Consider the following 16055-nt stretch of genomic DNA (forward strand, 5'->3'; position numbering starts at 1 on the left):
AATAAATCATATGAATGACTCTTTTACTCTTGATCGATCGAATGTTTAGCCCCTGTATTCATTTGGATAGCGTAATCTTATGTTATTCTACTCACGTGCTCAAAGATCCAACGAAATGTGTAGCAATTTACTATAGCTTGCAAATGCAACCAGATAGCTATATCCACTAGATTGCAACTATTGTTGCTAGTTGGCAGAAAAAAATGATACATTTGTAATTATAGAAGCCTGAGAAACATTGTAACCATTCTTACAGGTGACAACAACCCGAGGTGATACAATGTAACAGCTCAAATGATGTATCAGCTTGATACAATGTTTCCCTCCACAATGTTTAGACCTCACCCTGATCAACCAAGCCACTACAAAATAACACCCTGCGTTACCTGATTGCAACCTATTAATGTAACTAAAGCAAAACCATTTCCTTAGTCATCAATGTGGTTCTAGGGGAATTACATTTACTAACAGGGAAAGATAAATATGTCATAATTATATTCATGTAGCACTCAGAATCCTGGGTCTTATCTCGCTACCTACATAGGATAAGAAACTATTCGAAAAGCAAATTGTAACATAAATGAAAGCACAAATACATTGCGTTTTGAAAAAAATCATAAAACACCTTACAAATGTAAGCCTATTTCTTTCTAGACACCACGAATACATAGTCAATGTAGCTCTGAATTAATAAACACTTACTACTCAGGGCTCCTCAAGCTTGCGTGCTGCAAAATCTCACTCCAGCTCGGTAAATGGGACGATTGCAGATCGATTTATTTATCATATAAAACACTATCTTATCACAAGAAATGTGGGGTAAATGGTTTACACGACAACACAATATCCTAGTAATTTCAATGTGATAGGAATAATTCAGGAACTCCAGCGAACAAAAGGGGCAGCCACTGCTGTACGGCATAGGCGCGTGTGGGCACTTTCGTCAAATAGAAAAGGATTTGTTCTATGGTGTATTATCGAAATTAGGCCCTAATTTCGATGTGTACCATTCTTTGGTGTTTGAGGAAGGTGTACTTTTGAAACCAATGGAAACCTAGGGAAATGGCGTCACGTTTTCACCGTTAAATGTAATTTGGTTCCTTTTGTTGTTCTTTTTCGGTGTGGCGAATCTAACTATCAGTTTCAAACCTTTTAATATACATCTGGATAAATATGCACTATAAAGAATAGAATGTCCAAAGACGAAAAACATACGGATAAAATACGCTGCCTTCGATTTTATGAAAACTTCTAAGATCATTGTTTTTTCTTTTTGTCACTTGCGAATCTCCCAATGTGGAAACGTAAATCATATATGGAGGGTTTCCGCCATAAATTTGAATATGAAAACGACAGATTAGAGTTACATGTGCACGGTTGGTTTGAAATTGATTATTTGATCAGTATGCACACATTTTCATATAGCCTGGCAAAGGAAGACATATATATATATATATATATATATATATATATATATACACTGCTCAAAAAAATAAAGGGAACACTTAAACAACACAATGTAACTCCAAGCGTAGTGTAGTGTCCAGAGCATGGAGGCGCTACCAAGAGACAGGCCAGTACATCAGGAGACGTGGAGGAGGCCGTAGGAGGGCAACAACCCAGCAGCAGGACCGCTACCTCCGCCTTTGTGCAAGGAGGGGCAGGAGAAGCACTGCCAGACCCCTGCAAAATGACCTCCAGCAGGCCACAAATGTGCATGTGTCTGCTCAAACAGTCAGAAACAGACTCCATGAGGGTGGTATGAGGGCCCGACGTCCACAGGTGGAGGTTGTGCTTACAGCCCAACACCATGCAGGACGTTTGGCATTTGCCAGAGAACACCAAGATTGGCAAATTCACCACTGCCGCCCTGTGCTCTTCACAGATGAAAGCAGGTTCACACTGAGCACGTGACAGACGTGACAGAGTCTGGAGACGCCGTGGAGAACGTTCTGCTGCCTGCAACATCCTCCAGCATGACCGGTTTGGCGGTGGGTCAGTCATGGTGTTGGGGTGGCACTTCTTTGGGGGGCCGCACAGCCCTCCATGTGCTCGCCAGAGGTAGCCTGACTGCCATTAGGTACAGAGATGAGATCCTCAGACCCCTTGTGAGACCATATGCTGGTGCGGTTGGCCCTGGGTTCCTCCTAATGCAAGACAATGCTAGACCTCATGTGGCTGGAGTGTGTCAGCAGTTCCTGCAAGAGGAACTATGGACTGGCCCGCCCGTTCCCCAGACCTGAATCCAATTGAGCACATCTGGGACATCATGTCTCGCTCCATCCACCAACGCCACGTTGCACCACAGACTGTCCAGGAGTTGGCGGATGCTTTAGTCCAGGTCTGAGAGGAGATCCCTCAGGAGACCATCCGCCACCTCATCAGGAGCATGCCCAGGCGTTGTAGGGAGGTCATACAGGCACGTGGAGGCCACACACACTACTGAGCCTCATTTTGACTTGTTTTAAGGACATTACATCAAAGTTGGATCAGCCTGTAGTGTGGTTTTCCACTTTAATTTTGAGTGTGACTCCAAATCCAGACCTCCATGGGTTGATAAATTGGATTTCCATTGATTATTTTTGTGTGATTTTGTTGTCAGCACATTCAACTATGTAAAGAAAAAAGTATTTAATAAGATTATTTCTTTCATTCAGATCTAGGACGTGTTGTTTAAGTGTTCCCTTTATTTTTTTGAGCAGTATATATATATATATATATATAGTAGTTCTGCAGTCAAATGTAGATTTTCATTGTTCACTATAGGCCGTATCTGTTATTATAGGCTTAATGCCAGTCATCTATTGTGATTACTGTAATTTGACATTTATACAGTAGTAATGTAGGCCAAAATGTAATTTTATCATGATGGTAATACAAATAAAAGATGGCAGACTATCAAAAAGTGGAGGTGGGTGGAATTGTCATTGGAGGTCAATTTGAACAGACTCATTTCTGGAGGAAAGATAATTAAGCCTTGAAATATACTGATGTGTTGTATTTATTTTCATGGTGTGGTTTTCATATAAGTCCTTGGACTTCCAACCACACCTGCAAACTGTTTCTTTTTTTAATAATATTAGTTTTTTTTACATCTGTATTGTTGTCTATCACTTATTTTCTTTGGTGCAAATTTACAAATATATATATATAAAGGCAACATGTAGATTATTGGTCCCATATTTCATGAGCTGAAATAAAATATCCCAGAAATATTCATTACGCACAAAAAGCTTATTTCTCTCAAATGTTGTGCACAAATTTGTTTACATCCCTGTTCGTGAGCATTTCTCCTTTGCCAAGATAATCCATCAGGTGTCAGGTGGAAGCTGATTAAACAGCATGATCATTACACAGGTGCACCTTGTCATGGGGACAATAAAAGGCCACTCTAAAATGTAGCAGTTTTGTCACACAACACAATGCCAGATGCCTCAAGTTGAGAGAGTATGAAATTGGCATGTTGACTGCAGGAATGTCCACCAGAACTGTTGCCAGAGAATTTAATGTTAATTTCTCTACTATAAGCCGCCTCCAACATAATTTTAGAGAATTTGGCAGTATGTGTAACCGGCCTCACAACATCAGACCACGTGTAACCACACCAGCCCAGGACCTCCACATCCCGCTTCTTCACCTGTGGGATCGTCTGAGACCAGACACCCAGACTTAACTCTCGACCCGCTCCACTTCAGCCCGTCGATGTTAATGGGGGCCTGTTCGGCCTTCCTTTTCCTATAGTCCACGATCAGTTCCTTTGTCTTGCTCACATTGAGAGAGAGGTTGTTGTCCTGGCACCACACTGCCAGGTCTCTGACCTCCTCCCTATAGACTGTCTCATCGTTGTCAGTGATAAGACCTACCACTGTTGTGTCATCAGCAAACGTAATGATGGTGTTGGAGTCGTGCTTGGCCACGCAGTCGTGGGATAAACAGGGAGTACAGGAGGGGACTAAGCATGCACCCCTGAGGGACCCCAGTGTTGAGGATCAGCGTGACAGATGTGTTGTTGCCTACCCTTACCACATGGGGGCGTCCCATCAGGAAGTCTAGGATCCACTTGTAGAGGGAGGTGTTTAGTCCCAGGATTCTTAGCTTTGTGGGCACTATGGTGTTGAACGCTGAGCTGTAGTCAATGAACAGCATAGGTGTTCCTTTTGTCCAGGTGGGCAAGGGCAGTGTGGAGTGCGATTAAGAAGGCTGTCATCTGTGGATCTGTTGGGGCGGTATGCGAATTGGAGTGGGTCTAGGGCTGGGGTAGGCAACTCCAGTCCTTGAGGGCCTGATTGGTGTCACACTTTTTCTCCATCCCTAGCAAACACAGCTGATTAATCAAATTGCATTCTAAACTGAAGATCATGATTAACTGATTATTGGAGTCAGGTGTGTTAGCTGGGGCTGGGGCAAAACTGTTACACGAATCAGGCAGGACTGGAATTGCCCACCCCTGGTCTAGGGTTTCTGGCATGATGGTGTTGATGTGAGCCATGACCAGCCTTTCAAAGTACTTCATGGTTACCAACGTGTGTTCCACAAGGTGGTAATCATTTAGGCAGGTTACCTTCGCTTTCTTGGGCACAGGGACTATGGTGGTCTGTTTGAAACATGTAGGTATTACAGACTCGGTCAGGGAGGGGTTGAAAATGTCAGTGAAGACACTGCCAGTAGGTCCGCATATGCTTTGAGTACACATCCTAGTAATCCATCTGGCCCCGCGGCTTTGTGAATGTTGACCTGTTTAAAGGTCATGCTCACATCGGCTATGGAGAGCGTGATCAAACAGTCATCCGGAACAGCTGGTGCCCCCGTGAAATGCTTCAGTGTTGCTTGCCTCGAAGCGAGCATAAAAGGCATTTAGCTCATCTGGAAGGCTCACGTCACTGGGCAGCTCGTGGCTGGGTTTCCTTTTGTTGTCCGTAATATTTTTCAAACCCTGCCACATCCGACAAGCATCAGAGCCAGTGTAGTAGGATTCAATCTTAGTCCTGTATTGACTCGTTGCCTGTTTGATGGTTCGTCTGAGGGCATGGCGGGATTTCTTATAAGCGTCCGGATTAGTGTCCCACTCCTTGAAAGCGGCTGCTCTAGCCCTTAGCTCTGTGCGGATGTTGCCTGTAATCCATGGCTTCTGGTTGGGAAATGTACGTACGGTCACTGTGGGGATGACGTTGTCGATGCAGTTATTGATGAAGCCGGTGACTGAGGTGGTGTACTCCTCAATTCCATTGGATGAATCCCTGAACATATTCCAGTCTGTGCTAGCAAAACAGTCCTGTAGCGTAGCGTTCGCGGAATCTGACCACTTCCTTATTGAGCGAGTCACTGGTACTTCCATGGCAGACAGCGTGTATGGCATCGTGTGGGCGAGCAGTTTGCTGATTTCAACGTTATGAACCCATGGTGCCCGTGGGGTTATGCTATGAGCAGGCATAAGCTACAGACAACGAACACATTGCATTTTATCGATGGCAATTTAAATGCACAGAGATACCGTGACGAGATCCTGAGGCCCATTGTCGTGCCATTCATCCGCCACCATCACCTCATGTTTCAACGTGATGACGCATGGCCCCATGTCGCAAGGATCTGTACACAATTCCTGGAAACTAAAAATGTCCCTGTTCCTCCATGGCCGCATACCCCCAAATGTGTCATCCAATGAGCAAGTTTGGGATGGCCTGGATTGATGTGTACAACAGCGTGTTCCAGTTCCTGCCAATATCCAACAACTTCGCAGTCATGTGAAATTCTTAGATTATTGCCTAATGAATTCATTTAAATTGACCGATTTCCTTCTATGAACTGTAACGGAGTAAAATCTTTGAAGTTGGCTGCATGTTGCATTTACATTTTTGTCCATTGGTCAAGGATTTGAAGTGGAATGATTTATACAATGCAGATGGAAACTACTGGTGCGTCACATGGACAAATCACCACCCAGAACCTGTGAAAATAAGCGATGCGCATAATATAGTGCACTTTCCCCAATAAAGTGTTGAGGGTAAGGGAACCCAATCATTTATCACATCTGTTCAGTAATATGATTAAAGCTTTACTCAATAAAAACCATCAGTTAGATTTAATAGATTCTTGAGGAATAAAGGGAGGACATCATCAAGGACAAAATAATGTTTATTTCTCTCTTTAAACATGTACAGTCTTTGTGATTAGAGTGGGGCTGACTGGGTTGGTAAGGTAATATAGTGGGAAATGCACAGCAGGCAGAAGCAAATTCCACGCAGAGCTTTATTGCAAGCCTTCCATCAAGGGGTGCATATTCAACAGGAGGCAATGTTGCTCAGAACTGATAGAAATGCAATGATCAGAAGTGGCACAGTGCGCTATTCCTCAGATAATCGTATTGGTTCTATACAATCCATTTCTATGGATCTGAATGTTGCCTCCCAGTGAATATTCCAACAGAGGTTTTCTGCTCACTAAGCATAACAGACAGCAGTAGCATTACTGTTAAATACGAGTAACAGAGAACAGAAATCTCTTACTACTAGAAGTATTTCACCAAAGCAGAAGACTGCATAATATCCTATAAAAGTCCAATTCAAACCGAATTGATGGAATAACAAACACTGATGTGAAATCCCAAAACAGAAAGAAAATGTAGAAATACTAATTACAGGAAAACTGTACAATTCACAGCTTGGCAGGACTGGAGTGCTGCAACCTTTAACTGGTGTGGTGGTTGTGAGATTTCTAGCTGGCGGTATAATAATCATCTTGCTGTATGGAAAATATTTGAACAGTTTGAACTGTTCTGAACTGCTCTTGAACTGAACTGCTCTTTCAATGGTCAGGAGGATAAGGGGGAGGTTAATCCCATTATGTACAGGTATGGTGGGATACATATTGTGATCAGTTGGTAGAGCATAGTGCTTGCAATGTCACGATTGTGGGTTCGATTTCCTGGACCACCCATGTAAAAATGTATGCACGCATGACTAAATCGCTTTGGATAAAAGCGTCTGCTAAATGGCACATATTATCATATTTTTACAGGTTGGAACCCATTTCATACAGGCTATGGTTAGAACACAGGTCATGCCATCTGCAATTCTCCATCTGCATTTAGCATGTTTCATTCTGAACAGAGGAATCAAACACTCAAAACCATAAAGAACAGAAAGCCAGGGTATCAATAACCACCCGGGAAATGATACATCATTTAATAATTTCAACAAGGCAATATAATAACACTGCTTCAAATGAACATCTCTTTGAGAAAACATACCCTCTGAAAAAGGTATTTATTACTGGAGGGATGCGTATCATCTTATCAAGTACCACGAGATACACACCCTAACTCCTTTCCTTCTTAATGGATCCACCAGACACACTAGCAGCGTCGACATCAAGCTCAAGAAACACAAAACAATACTTTAGACGAGTAAATAACTGGTAATTGCACTAATTAAATCACATGATGTGCTTAATAATAGGAGCCATGTTCTTGGCCCAACAGAAAATATTTTGCAGTTGTAAATGCAGTTAGTGTTTTCTTTGTGATTTGTAGGCAACAAAAGAAACTAGCTCCTGTTGCAGGTTCCTGGATAAGGCTTGTGGCACGGCCACTATGAAAGCTAGGTGGAGGGGTGAAATTGCACTTTAAGTCTCGCTCGGCAAACCTGCCTCTGCTACATTCTGAGCTGGACACTACTAGCTCCCCTACTCCTAGCTCATATAGAATGAGAATTCAATTGGTCCATCCATTGAGGAACGTTGACTTGAATTGGAATGTTAATTCTAGGAATTCTAACTCTATGCCTATGACACTAACCACTGCCCAATGAGTTTGTTTTGACTTTTATTTTATGTTGTTTTCTCTTATTAACTGTAGCTACATAAACTGCCTGTTCTCGCAAGGCAACTGTCCATTTCACATCTATGGCGTTCTAAATTTCACAAGGGTGGAGTAAACAAAGATTAAAAACGTGATTTTATTACTTAAATAAAAGCATATACTGTGTTAATAGTGCAGTGTTACAAGGGCATTCAAATGTAAACCAAAAAAAGTGTCTGCAAAGCATAAAAAGTGAAGTGGCACTCAAGCCACCATGAAATAAAATCTGTGTGATTTGGACATGCTTAATTTCACAAAAAAAAAGCAATGTTCAAGGCACTCCTCCATAGAACTTCACCTTAAATACAGGTATCCTGTCATCTTAAACCCTTGTATTTTCATTTCTAATGTAGTGTATTAAGGTTGACAAAACGTTAGTAAACAATAAAAAGCTATCTGAAAACATTACTGCTTATTGGTTATGATGGATTTGGTGAAAATGTCACATTGGTGACCGCTAATATTATTTGTATGACTGAGTTTAGTCAAGACCAAAGCAGTAGGTACTCTGACACACACACACACACACACACAAAGGACATTTATACTGTGCGCAAGCACACACAGGAAAACTTCAGGTGTTGTATAAACTACATCTACCTGCACACTGGAGATTTACAAGCTCACAGGTTATTTACATGCATGTTGCTCTTTGATAAAGCATCAAACCACATAATCAGAGCAGAGTGGAGCAGGACTATCCTGCATATAGGAACACTGGAGGGGTTGAGTAGTACAGTCAAGTAGGGGCCAGTACTCAGACACACTAATGTGTACTCCAACACATAAGTGTCATCCCATGTCATTTCAGCAAGCCATGACACCATCTCAGATTGTTCAGAAATCGTTTCTGTAGTTATCTGTTTCTAAGATTGGCATTCTTGCAACATTGTTGAAATTTGAGAAATTAACCTATTTGATTGCACCCAAATTGGCCCTTTTAATTCATAGGATTCACATAATATTCAATACATATAGTACCAAACATACGATTTGGGTCAAACTTCTTCCTACAATTGAGTAAGACACAAGGAATCCAATAAAAATGGTCAAACGCCACCCACGGACCCCCCCCACACCAATCCCACCCAGTATACAGCAACACTTCTCTATGTCTGACTTGGAGTATTGCTTCTTCATCCTATGTAACATAATCCCTTGAGCCAAAGCCATTGGTTTTCTACCCAAAGTTGAAAAAAAAAAAAAAGATGTGATCCATTTAATAAACACTAAATATCAGTGAATTTGATAAAAGGGTGTGGCAGTAACAAATTGTTTCAGGAATTCTAATCTTATGTTTCTAACTACAGAAACAATTTTAGCACAACCGGAGATGGTTGTCAAAATCCTCTTTCTTGTGCTTTTTGAGGTGGAACGACCCATAAGCCATTTGTTGGTGCATCTAAATGTGTGGGCCCTACTTTATTCTATTTTCTGTCCCGTCACCCCATTAAAAGTGATTAGACTGATTTCATTACAATTGTAACCCTGGAGTGAAAACCAGGGGGGACAGAGTGGAGTTAGGTTATCAGCACAGAATTAGGTAAGACCTGTTAGTTAGACAGTCCTGATGTGAGGGTGCTGGGATAGAGGGGGACGTTGGGGGCAGTCTGTTTTGAGCATCAGGTGCGATGGGGTGGGGGTTTGCTGGGTGCAGGAAGGTGCTATTCGTCACATTAGGTAGTCCTGGTGTTAGGGCCGTTCTCAGGGCTGTGCAGGGTAAGGGGGTACGCCTGCAACTCTGGGTTGGCCATGGTGGGGTAGGGCATTCCTCCCGCTGCCCCCATCCTCCCCACAGGACTGGGCATACCAGACCACTGCTGGGGGTATAAGGGGCCGGGCACAATCCCTCCATAAGGACCTGCTGTTATCAGGTACCCGGGCTGGAGCATGGCAGAGGGGTTGGAGCCCAGGTCAGTGGGCACGGCTAGGCCTACAGCTGTCAGCGGACAGGACAGAGGCAGCTGGAACTTGTTTGGAAGGATGGCACATCTCACCTGAAAGAACCAAAGGGGATGTTTAACATTGTGTACATGGACTTTTGTCAACTGCGTTTTGATGAAAATCTAAAAGAGAGCAAGGTAGGCTGCAACTCCCACACTGATGATACAGTCTTCAGACTTTTGATGTGTTTTTCTATGCCATTTACCTCCTGGGTGGCTCCTCCCATGGGCGTGGCTCGGCCCTCCAGGTCCTGCCTGCGTCGCTGCTGTTTGATCTGGTTCAGAGAGGGCCGTGGCTGATTGGCCGCCAGCGTCTCCTTCGTCCAATCATCTACCAGCTTGTGCAGGTCGTCTGTGAAGGTGCCTGGCTTCTTGTTGTTGCTGTTGTTCGTCTGGGCCTGAACTAGCGCCGCCATTGGTTGAGGAGATGACGAAGGGGTTGGAACAGCTGGTTGCTGATTGGACGCTGTCTGAGTTGCACTGGCGCCGTGAGAAGACCCTAGAACAGAAAGATTTGTAAACTCTGCCCAGTTAGACCCTACCAATGGAATCGATTGGCTGCTGTTTGTTAGGCCATTTACAGTTGTCCATTATGGCACTTTAACTTTCAGCCTGGATAGAGCCTGTATATTTACTCAAATAGGCCAACTACAATTGGGAATGAGGGAGTTTTTGTTTTCAGTGTACCTTAAAAATGTCCCTTTGATTGGTAATCTTTTTCTGGAGCAAGTTGAAATGTAATCTCATTTTACTGGTCAGCAAATGTTATTTTTTCCCTCAAACCTAGCAGCCAAAGGATTACAGCATGGTTGAACCCCAACCACCCACCCAACCGATCTACCACAGTAAGACAAACAGAAACCATTAATGCTGACAACCACACGAGTCACATTATTGAGCACTGACATTTAGGCCAAACACCGCAATGCACTATCAAATTAAAAAAATGATTCAAATCAATCTATGAAGGTGACACTCCTTGTGCAACAGTGCCCAACATTTTCAACAACATCTGGCATGTTTTTTTTCCAGTGCCAAACTCAACACGTGAATATAAACAGGTGCTCATGCAAACAGAAAAAAAAAAAGAGTGAAGATAGAAAGAAGTAAATGAGATAGTTACTACTACTGCGCTCTTTGCCTAGACATAGTCGTTTCAGTGTGGACCCTATAAGAAGGTAAAACAGCACAGAGACAAAAACAGTTAGGCCGGGACACACTAAACACCACAGGTCTGTGGACAAGCTGCTTCAAAGCCACACACAGCTATCAAATCGGTTAAGGAGAGAAAGGAGAAGGAGAAGGGGGTTTAAAAATCAGTGAGACGTAATGGGAGTGGGGGAAAGACTAGGTCCTATTCAATTGTGCGGTCATACCAAAACGTTAACGGAAATAAAATAAAAGGAGCCAGAACAGAAAGAGAAGTCACGGCCCTGGGTATGGTGCTAGAGTACAGGGGGTTTGGAGAAGACTGGTCCACAGTAAGGTGGGGCAGGTCAACACCTTCACATTATATGCGCCTAGTAAACTTGTCCTGTTCTATTGTCATGTCTCAAACTTTTATTTAAACTTACTTGGAATAAGTCAATAATTTAGGCTCCGGGCTTGTATTATTTCAGTTATTACATGGTATGTTAAATGTTATAATGGAAAATCTAACTGTACAATGCAGTGTTGATAGTAAAACTATGCCATTCTCTCACACACACACACACACACACACACACACGATGAGTGGAGAGCCGAATCACTGAATCATCAATACTGTAATTACTGGAGTAACAAGTCCCCTGAAGCTAATTTCTAAACAGTTCAACTACCAGTAAGTACAACAATGCCTGTGAAACATAACATAAAGGAACCAAAAAAAAGCACAACGAGGCTATAGCCGGAGCACATCAGAGTCAGCACTTATCAAGACATGCAGGTAAAGCAGGAGAAGAGAAAGTAGATAATATTGATGATACAGCCCTTTTGCAGGAGCCAGTCTCCTTCAGTGCCCTGCCCCCCGCCTGCCTGCACCGTCCTCCCAGTCCAAATATGAGAGAGGGACCCCGACCAACGCAAGCCTCTCTGGAACCTGGCTGGCTATCAGGGGAAGGGCTGGCTTTTCTCTTGGTATACAGAGGGGTTGTGGGCTGATGCGCCTCAATTCGAGACATACAATTAAGGAAGTGAGTAAATGAAAACACACACATAGGATACACTCGCTCAGGTTTCAGATCTAGCATTGCCCATATTTGGAGAAGACTAGCTCTATGACAATACAGTATCCCAGCTAACAATTCTAGGGAATGTTTTTGTAAAATAACTCGTAATGTTCCCCTAAAGTTTGAGTGTTCAGTTTTTCATTAGTTAAAGGAACATTTGATCTATGTTAGCAAGATCCTTCTGAGAACCTTTTAGCATGTTTTGGTGTTAAAGTTAGAACATACCCTTAAGGTCAAGGATAACTTATCTAGAACGTGGTTACAATGTTCTTAGAACACACAACAATGTTCTAGGCGTGTTTTATGAGGTTGCAAGAACATTCATGTGTCCAGTTTTCAGAGGGTTATGAGAACATTCCACCAAACATACACAGAACATGATTGCCAATATTAATGTTCTAGACAGGTTTCATGAAAATGTTGCAAGAACATTCCTGTGTCCAGTTCTCTGTGGGTTAGGAGAATATTCCTTCAACATCACATCAAAACATCCACCAAATGGCAACCAGGTTCTGTGTGATGTTGATGGAATATTCTCCTAACTCACAGAAAACTGGACACAGGAATATTCTTGGAACATACTAATTAACATATCCAGAACATGAATATTTTATATTCTGAGAACATAGCAACCATGTTCTGTGTATGTATGGTGGTACGTTGATGGAATACTCTCTTAACCCACAGAAAACTGGACACAAATGTTTGTCACGTTCCAATGAAACATGTCTAGAATATAATTACGTTCTGGGGGTATGTTCTATTTGACATTAAGGGAATGGTCTGTTGGAAACATTCCTATTAAAATGTTAATTTCCTAATGAGACTTTTAAGGGAACGTTCTCTAAAGGTGTGGGAATATTTGTTGTTAGCTGGGATGCTTTTGGAGTCTGTTTAAAGCAGTGCACAAAGCGTTTGTATGGAGGAAGGTCTAAACCCCAAAAAACTTAGGGCAGAGGGGAGAAAGCCATGAGGACAAAACACAAAATGGCAGACATACGCGTGTGTTGGGGACACAAAATGGCCGACATATGCTTGTGTTGGGGGATAGGGAGTAGTGAAGAGGGTGAGGAGGGGAGAGGATCCACTATCTAAAAACATTCAAAAAACACATTCTGGTCAAGAGAAAAGATAGAGGTGAAATAAAGAGAGGAGAGAGGGATGGGATGTGTGAGGAAAAGTAGAAAATAACAAATACAAACAGATGGACAGAGACACGGGTCCACTGAGGAATCTAGCACGCGGTTTGCTACTAGATTTATAGGTCACTCTCTCTGACGTTTGGTGGTATACCGTCCATCCTGTAAAAATTAATATAAGAGGGAAGAAGAGAAGAAACAAAGAGAGACACTTCTGTAAAAGTACACAGAGACTTGGGATGAGAAACCCCCACTACTAACAGCAGCAGCACCAGTACAGGGTACAGCCACATGGGCTAAATCAGCAACAGGAGACAGCCTGCACATTCACTACAGGAACAAGTTGTCACTATGCACTGGTCTAAGATCAGGTTACCTTTCCCAAATCTATCCAGACCTTTACCATGAGGAGTGTTAAACTGATCAGGGACCAGTGCTTGAATACAGCTTCCATTGACACCTCAATGGAAGCTGTATATAGTATTGTGGCAGTATTGTCATGCAGTATTGTGGCAGTATTTTGGCATGGGAGACATGTGTGATGCAACTCTCACCTTGTGTATATTTGCCTAAAAACATTTGCTTTAGATGAAAGACTGATAAATCATAACTATTTGCAATGCAGCAATTACCATGTCTCCTTATGAGACTGATTCAGACACAGTTTAGAATATTAGAGCTTAGAATACTGAAGCTGATGAAGCTGATGGTCTTGTGTTCTTCTTGTTCAGTTGTTCCTCAGTACAAATCAGTGTGTTTGAGTATGTGTCCACATCTCAGTGAGTGACACGTGTTTGGGCGTGTTCTCTTTTGATATATTACGTGAATCCTGTGTGTGTGTGTGTGTGTGTGTGTGATGCATACTTAGGTACGGATATGCGCCAAATGTGTGTGCTATGCCACAGTGTGTATACCTTGTCCTTTATGTGTGTGTAGGTACCTTGCCCTGGGCCAGCGTGTGTGGCCATGCCACCACCATAGATGCTGTCAGAGGAGAGGGAGCCCTTGAGAGAACAGGGCTGCTGGGTCTGGACGGGTTCTGGGGCAGTGCTGGGCAGAATGCTGCTGGTACTACTGCTGCTGCCACTGGAGCAGGCAGAGCTGTCAGACATGATGGAGCTCTTAGCTGGAGAGCCAGACAAGCCCGGTGTACTCTCACCTTCAGAGAGAAATACTGGATAAGCCACAGAGCCAGCTTTATGGTGAATTGGGGATACATTTTTATTTGTTATTACCACATTTCTAATCCTCCCAAATCTGCCTCAAGACTGCTCACAAACACACCTTTCTCTCGCTCTCCTCCCACTCACATTTTTCACTCCTCACTCACACCTACTCTCATTCCCCTCTATCAATCACACCTCTCTCCCCTCTTCTCACCACTGTCTGACACATCCACACACCTTTTCTCTCACCGGTGGTGGTGGTGGTGTTCAGGTTGTTTTTCAGCTGCTGCACCGTGGGGTTGAGCAGCTTGCCCGCCTTCAGCTTGTGTTTGCTGGCCCTACGTCTGCGGCCACTAGGGGGCGCAGCGTGCAGCAGGCCTACACCAGGCGGCAGGGCTTTCCCCACCTCTTTATACAGACGCTCGATCTCATTCCTCTGGAACGCCTGCAGCTCGGAGATCTCCTTCATGTGTCTGGGGAGGAAGAGAGCGCGCAAGAGAAACTCTACATGCAATAATATGGAAGAATGTATTCCATTTCCTCCCACAGTTAGAGAGAAGTGTTATTTATATTGACTCACAATTTTAAAAAGGTCACTAAATAGCAGTTAAGCAGAACGACAGATTTTTACCTTGTCAACTCTGGGATTCAATCTTGCAACCTTTCGGTTACTAGTCCAACACTTAACCACTAGGCTACCTGCCGTTTAATGGGCTATAAACCTATCCAGGGCTATGAAGGTTACAGTGGTTGATAGTTTGCTATATTTCAAATGGGTTAACATTGACCCTGTGCATGCATGAATTCCTATTTTTGTGTGTGTGTTTGTACACATACTTTTCCCTCAGCCTCTGCAGCTCCTTCCTCATGTCTGCGTCCTCAAACTCAGAATCGTTGTCACTGCTGATGTACGATGCGTGGCCGGGTCCAGGCGGCGAGAGGGCGTGGCCGTTCGCTACCACGGGTTGCCGGCTCGGCGAATCAGAGCTCTGCACACTGCTGCTGCGGCCCGTGCGGCGCAGGAAGGCCACCGCCCTCTTCATGAGGTCACTTCCGCTGTGTTCCGAGAGTACGTGGGCTGGAGGCTTGTGGTGGGTAGGGGCTAAACTACTGGTGTCCTCCTCCCCTGAGTCAGAGTCGAAGTGGAAGGAGTAGTTCGTGGCAGCGTCAGCAGTGTGGGCGCGTGGGAGCAGGGTGGGGGTGGCGTTGGGGCTGGATGTGGGAGTGTCCTGGTAGAAGTCTGGGGGGGCTGAGTAGCGGTGGCTACAGTGAGGTTTGGGGTTGTTTTCCAACCCCTCTTCGGTGGTTATCACTGAGAACCTGCCCACGGCCATACACCCCTGGCCTCGCCGTCCTCCCCCCTCAGCTGCAGCGTGAGAGCCCCCCGAGCCACTAGAGGGAGCCGTGGAGCTGCAGGTGCTGCGACTTCTGCCCTTCTCTAAACGACGGATGATGACTTCTGGAGGAGTGGGGACGATCTGGAGGGGGAGAAAAGACCATGATCAAATTGAAACTGAGTAAACGATTTAAACATTTAATATTGTATTGAATAGAATAAGAAGAATTCAATCTAATAAAATAGAAGTCAACTTTGGCTTACTCAAGATAGTTTCTCTTTTCAGAATGTTTAGCTAAGGTAAAGTTACCTGAAAACGGCTCTTGGAGCCATAGGAACTGGAACTGCCCATCATGTCAGTGTTCAGCACACCTTTACAGGCTTGACCAAATATTGAAACATTAAA

At 43.7% G+C, this 16055-nt stretch overlaps 2 protein-coding genes across 15 annotated transcripts in view; both read right to left on the reverse strand.

Moving 5' to 3' along the window:
- The window catches only part of LOC106566618 (bromodomain and PHD finger containing, 1), a 13632-nt gene extending 12558 nt beyond the window's left edge, over positions 1 to 1074 (reverse strand). For all 3 annotated transcript variants that reach the window (XM_014134811.2, XM_014134810.2, XM_014134808.2), the window contains exon 1: positions 703 to 1074. The gene's annotated coding sequence lies outside the window, so the exon portion shown is untranslated. The remainder of the gene's footprint in view (positions 1 to 702) is intronic.
- The window catches only part of LOC106566616 (serine/threonine-protein kinase WNK2), a 96225-nt gene that overhangs the window by 4798 nt on the left and 75372 nt on the right, over positions 1 to 16055 (reverse strand). For 6 of the 12 annotated variants that reach the window (XM_014134798.2, XM_045693055.1, XM_014134804.2 and 3 more), the window contains 8 exons: positions 15960 to 16030; positions 15151 to 15791; positions 14551 to 14786; positions 14088 to 14306; positions 13211 to 13309; positions 10922 to 10966; positions 10005 to 10297; positions 6115 to 9852 (listed from right to left, as the gene is read on the reverse strand). In XM_014134798.2, coding sequence (XP_013990273.2) covers positions 9532 to 9852; positions 10005 to 10297; positions 10922 to 10966; positions 13211 to 13309; positions 14088 to 14306; positions 14551 to 14786; positions 15151 to 15791; positions 15960 to 16030 — 1925 coding nt within the window. In that variant the 3' untranslated portion in view covers positions 6115 to 9531. Of the gene's footprint in view, positions 1 to 6114; positions 9853 to 10004; positions 10298 to 10921; positions 10967 to 13210; positions 13310 to 14087; positions 14307 to 14550; positions 14787 to 15150; positions 15792 to 15959; positions 16031 to 16055 lie in introns of those variants that run through there. The other 6 variants (XR_006758514.1, XM_014134799.2, XM_014134802.2 and 3 more) reach the window with 6 other exon arrangements.

The sequence above is a fragment of the Salmo salar genome, chromosome ssa13 (genome assembly GCF_905237065.1).
Source record: "Salmo salar chromosome ssa13, Ssal_v3.1, whole genome shotgun sequence".
NCBI lineage: Eukaryota > Metazoa > Chordata > Actinopteri > Salmoniformes > Salmonidae > Salmo > Salmo salar.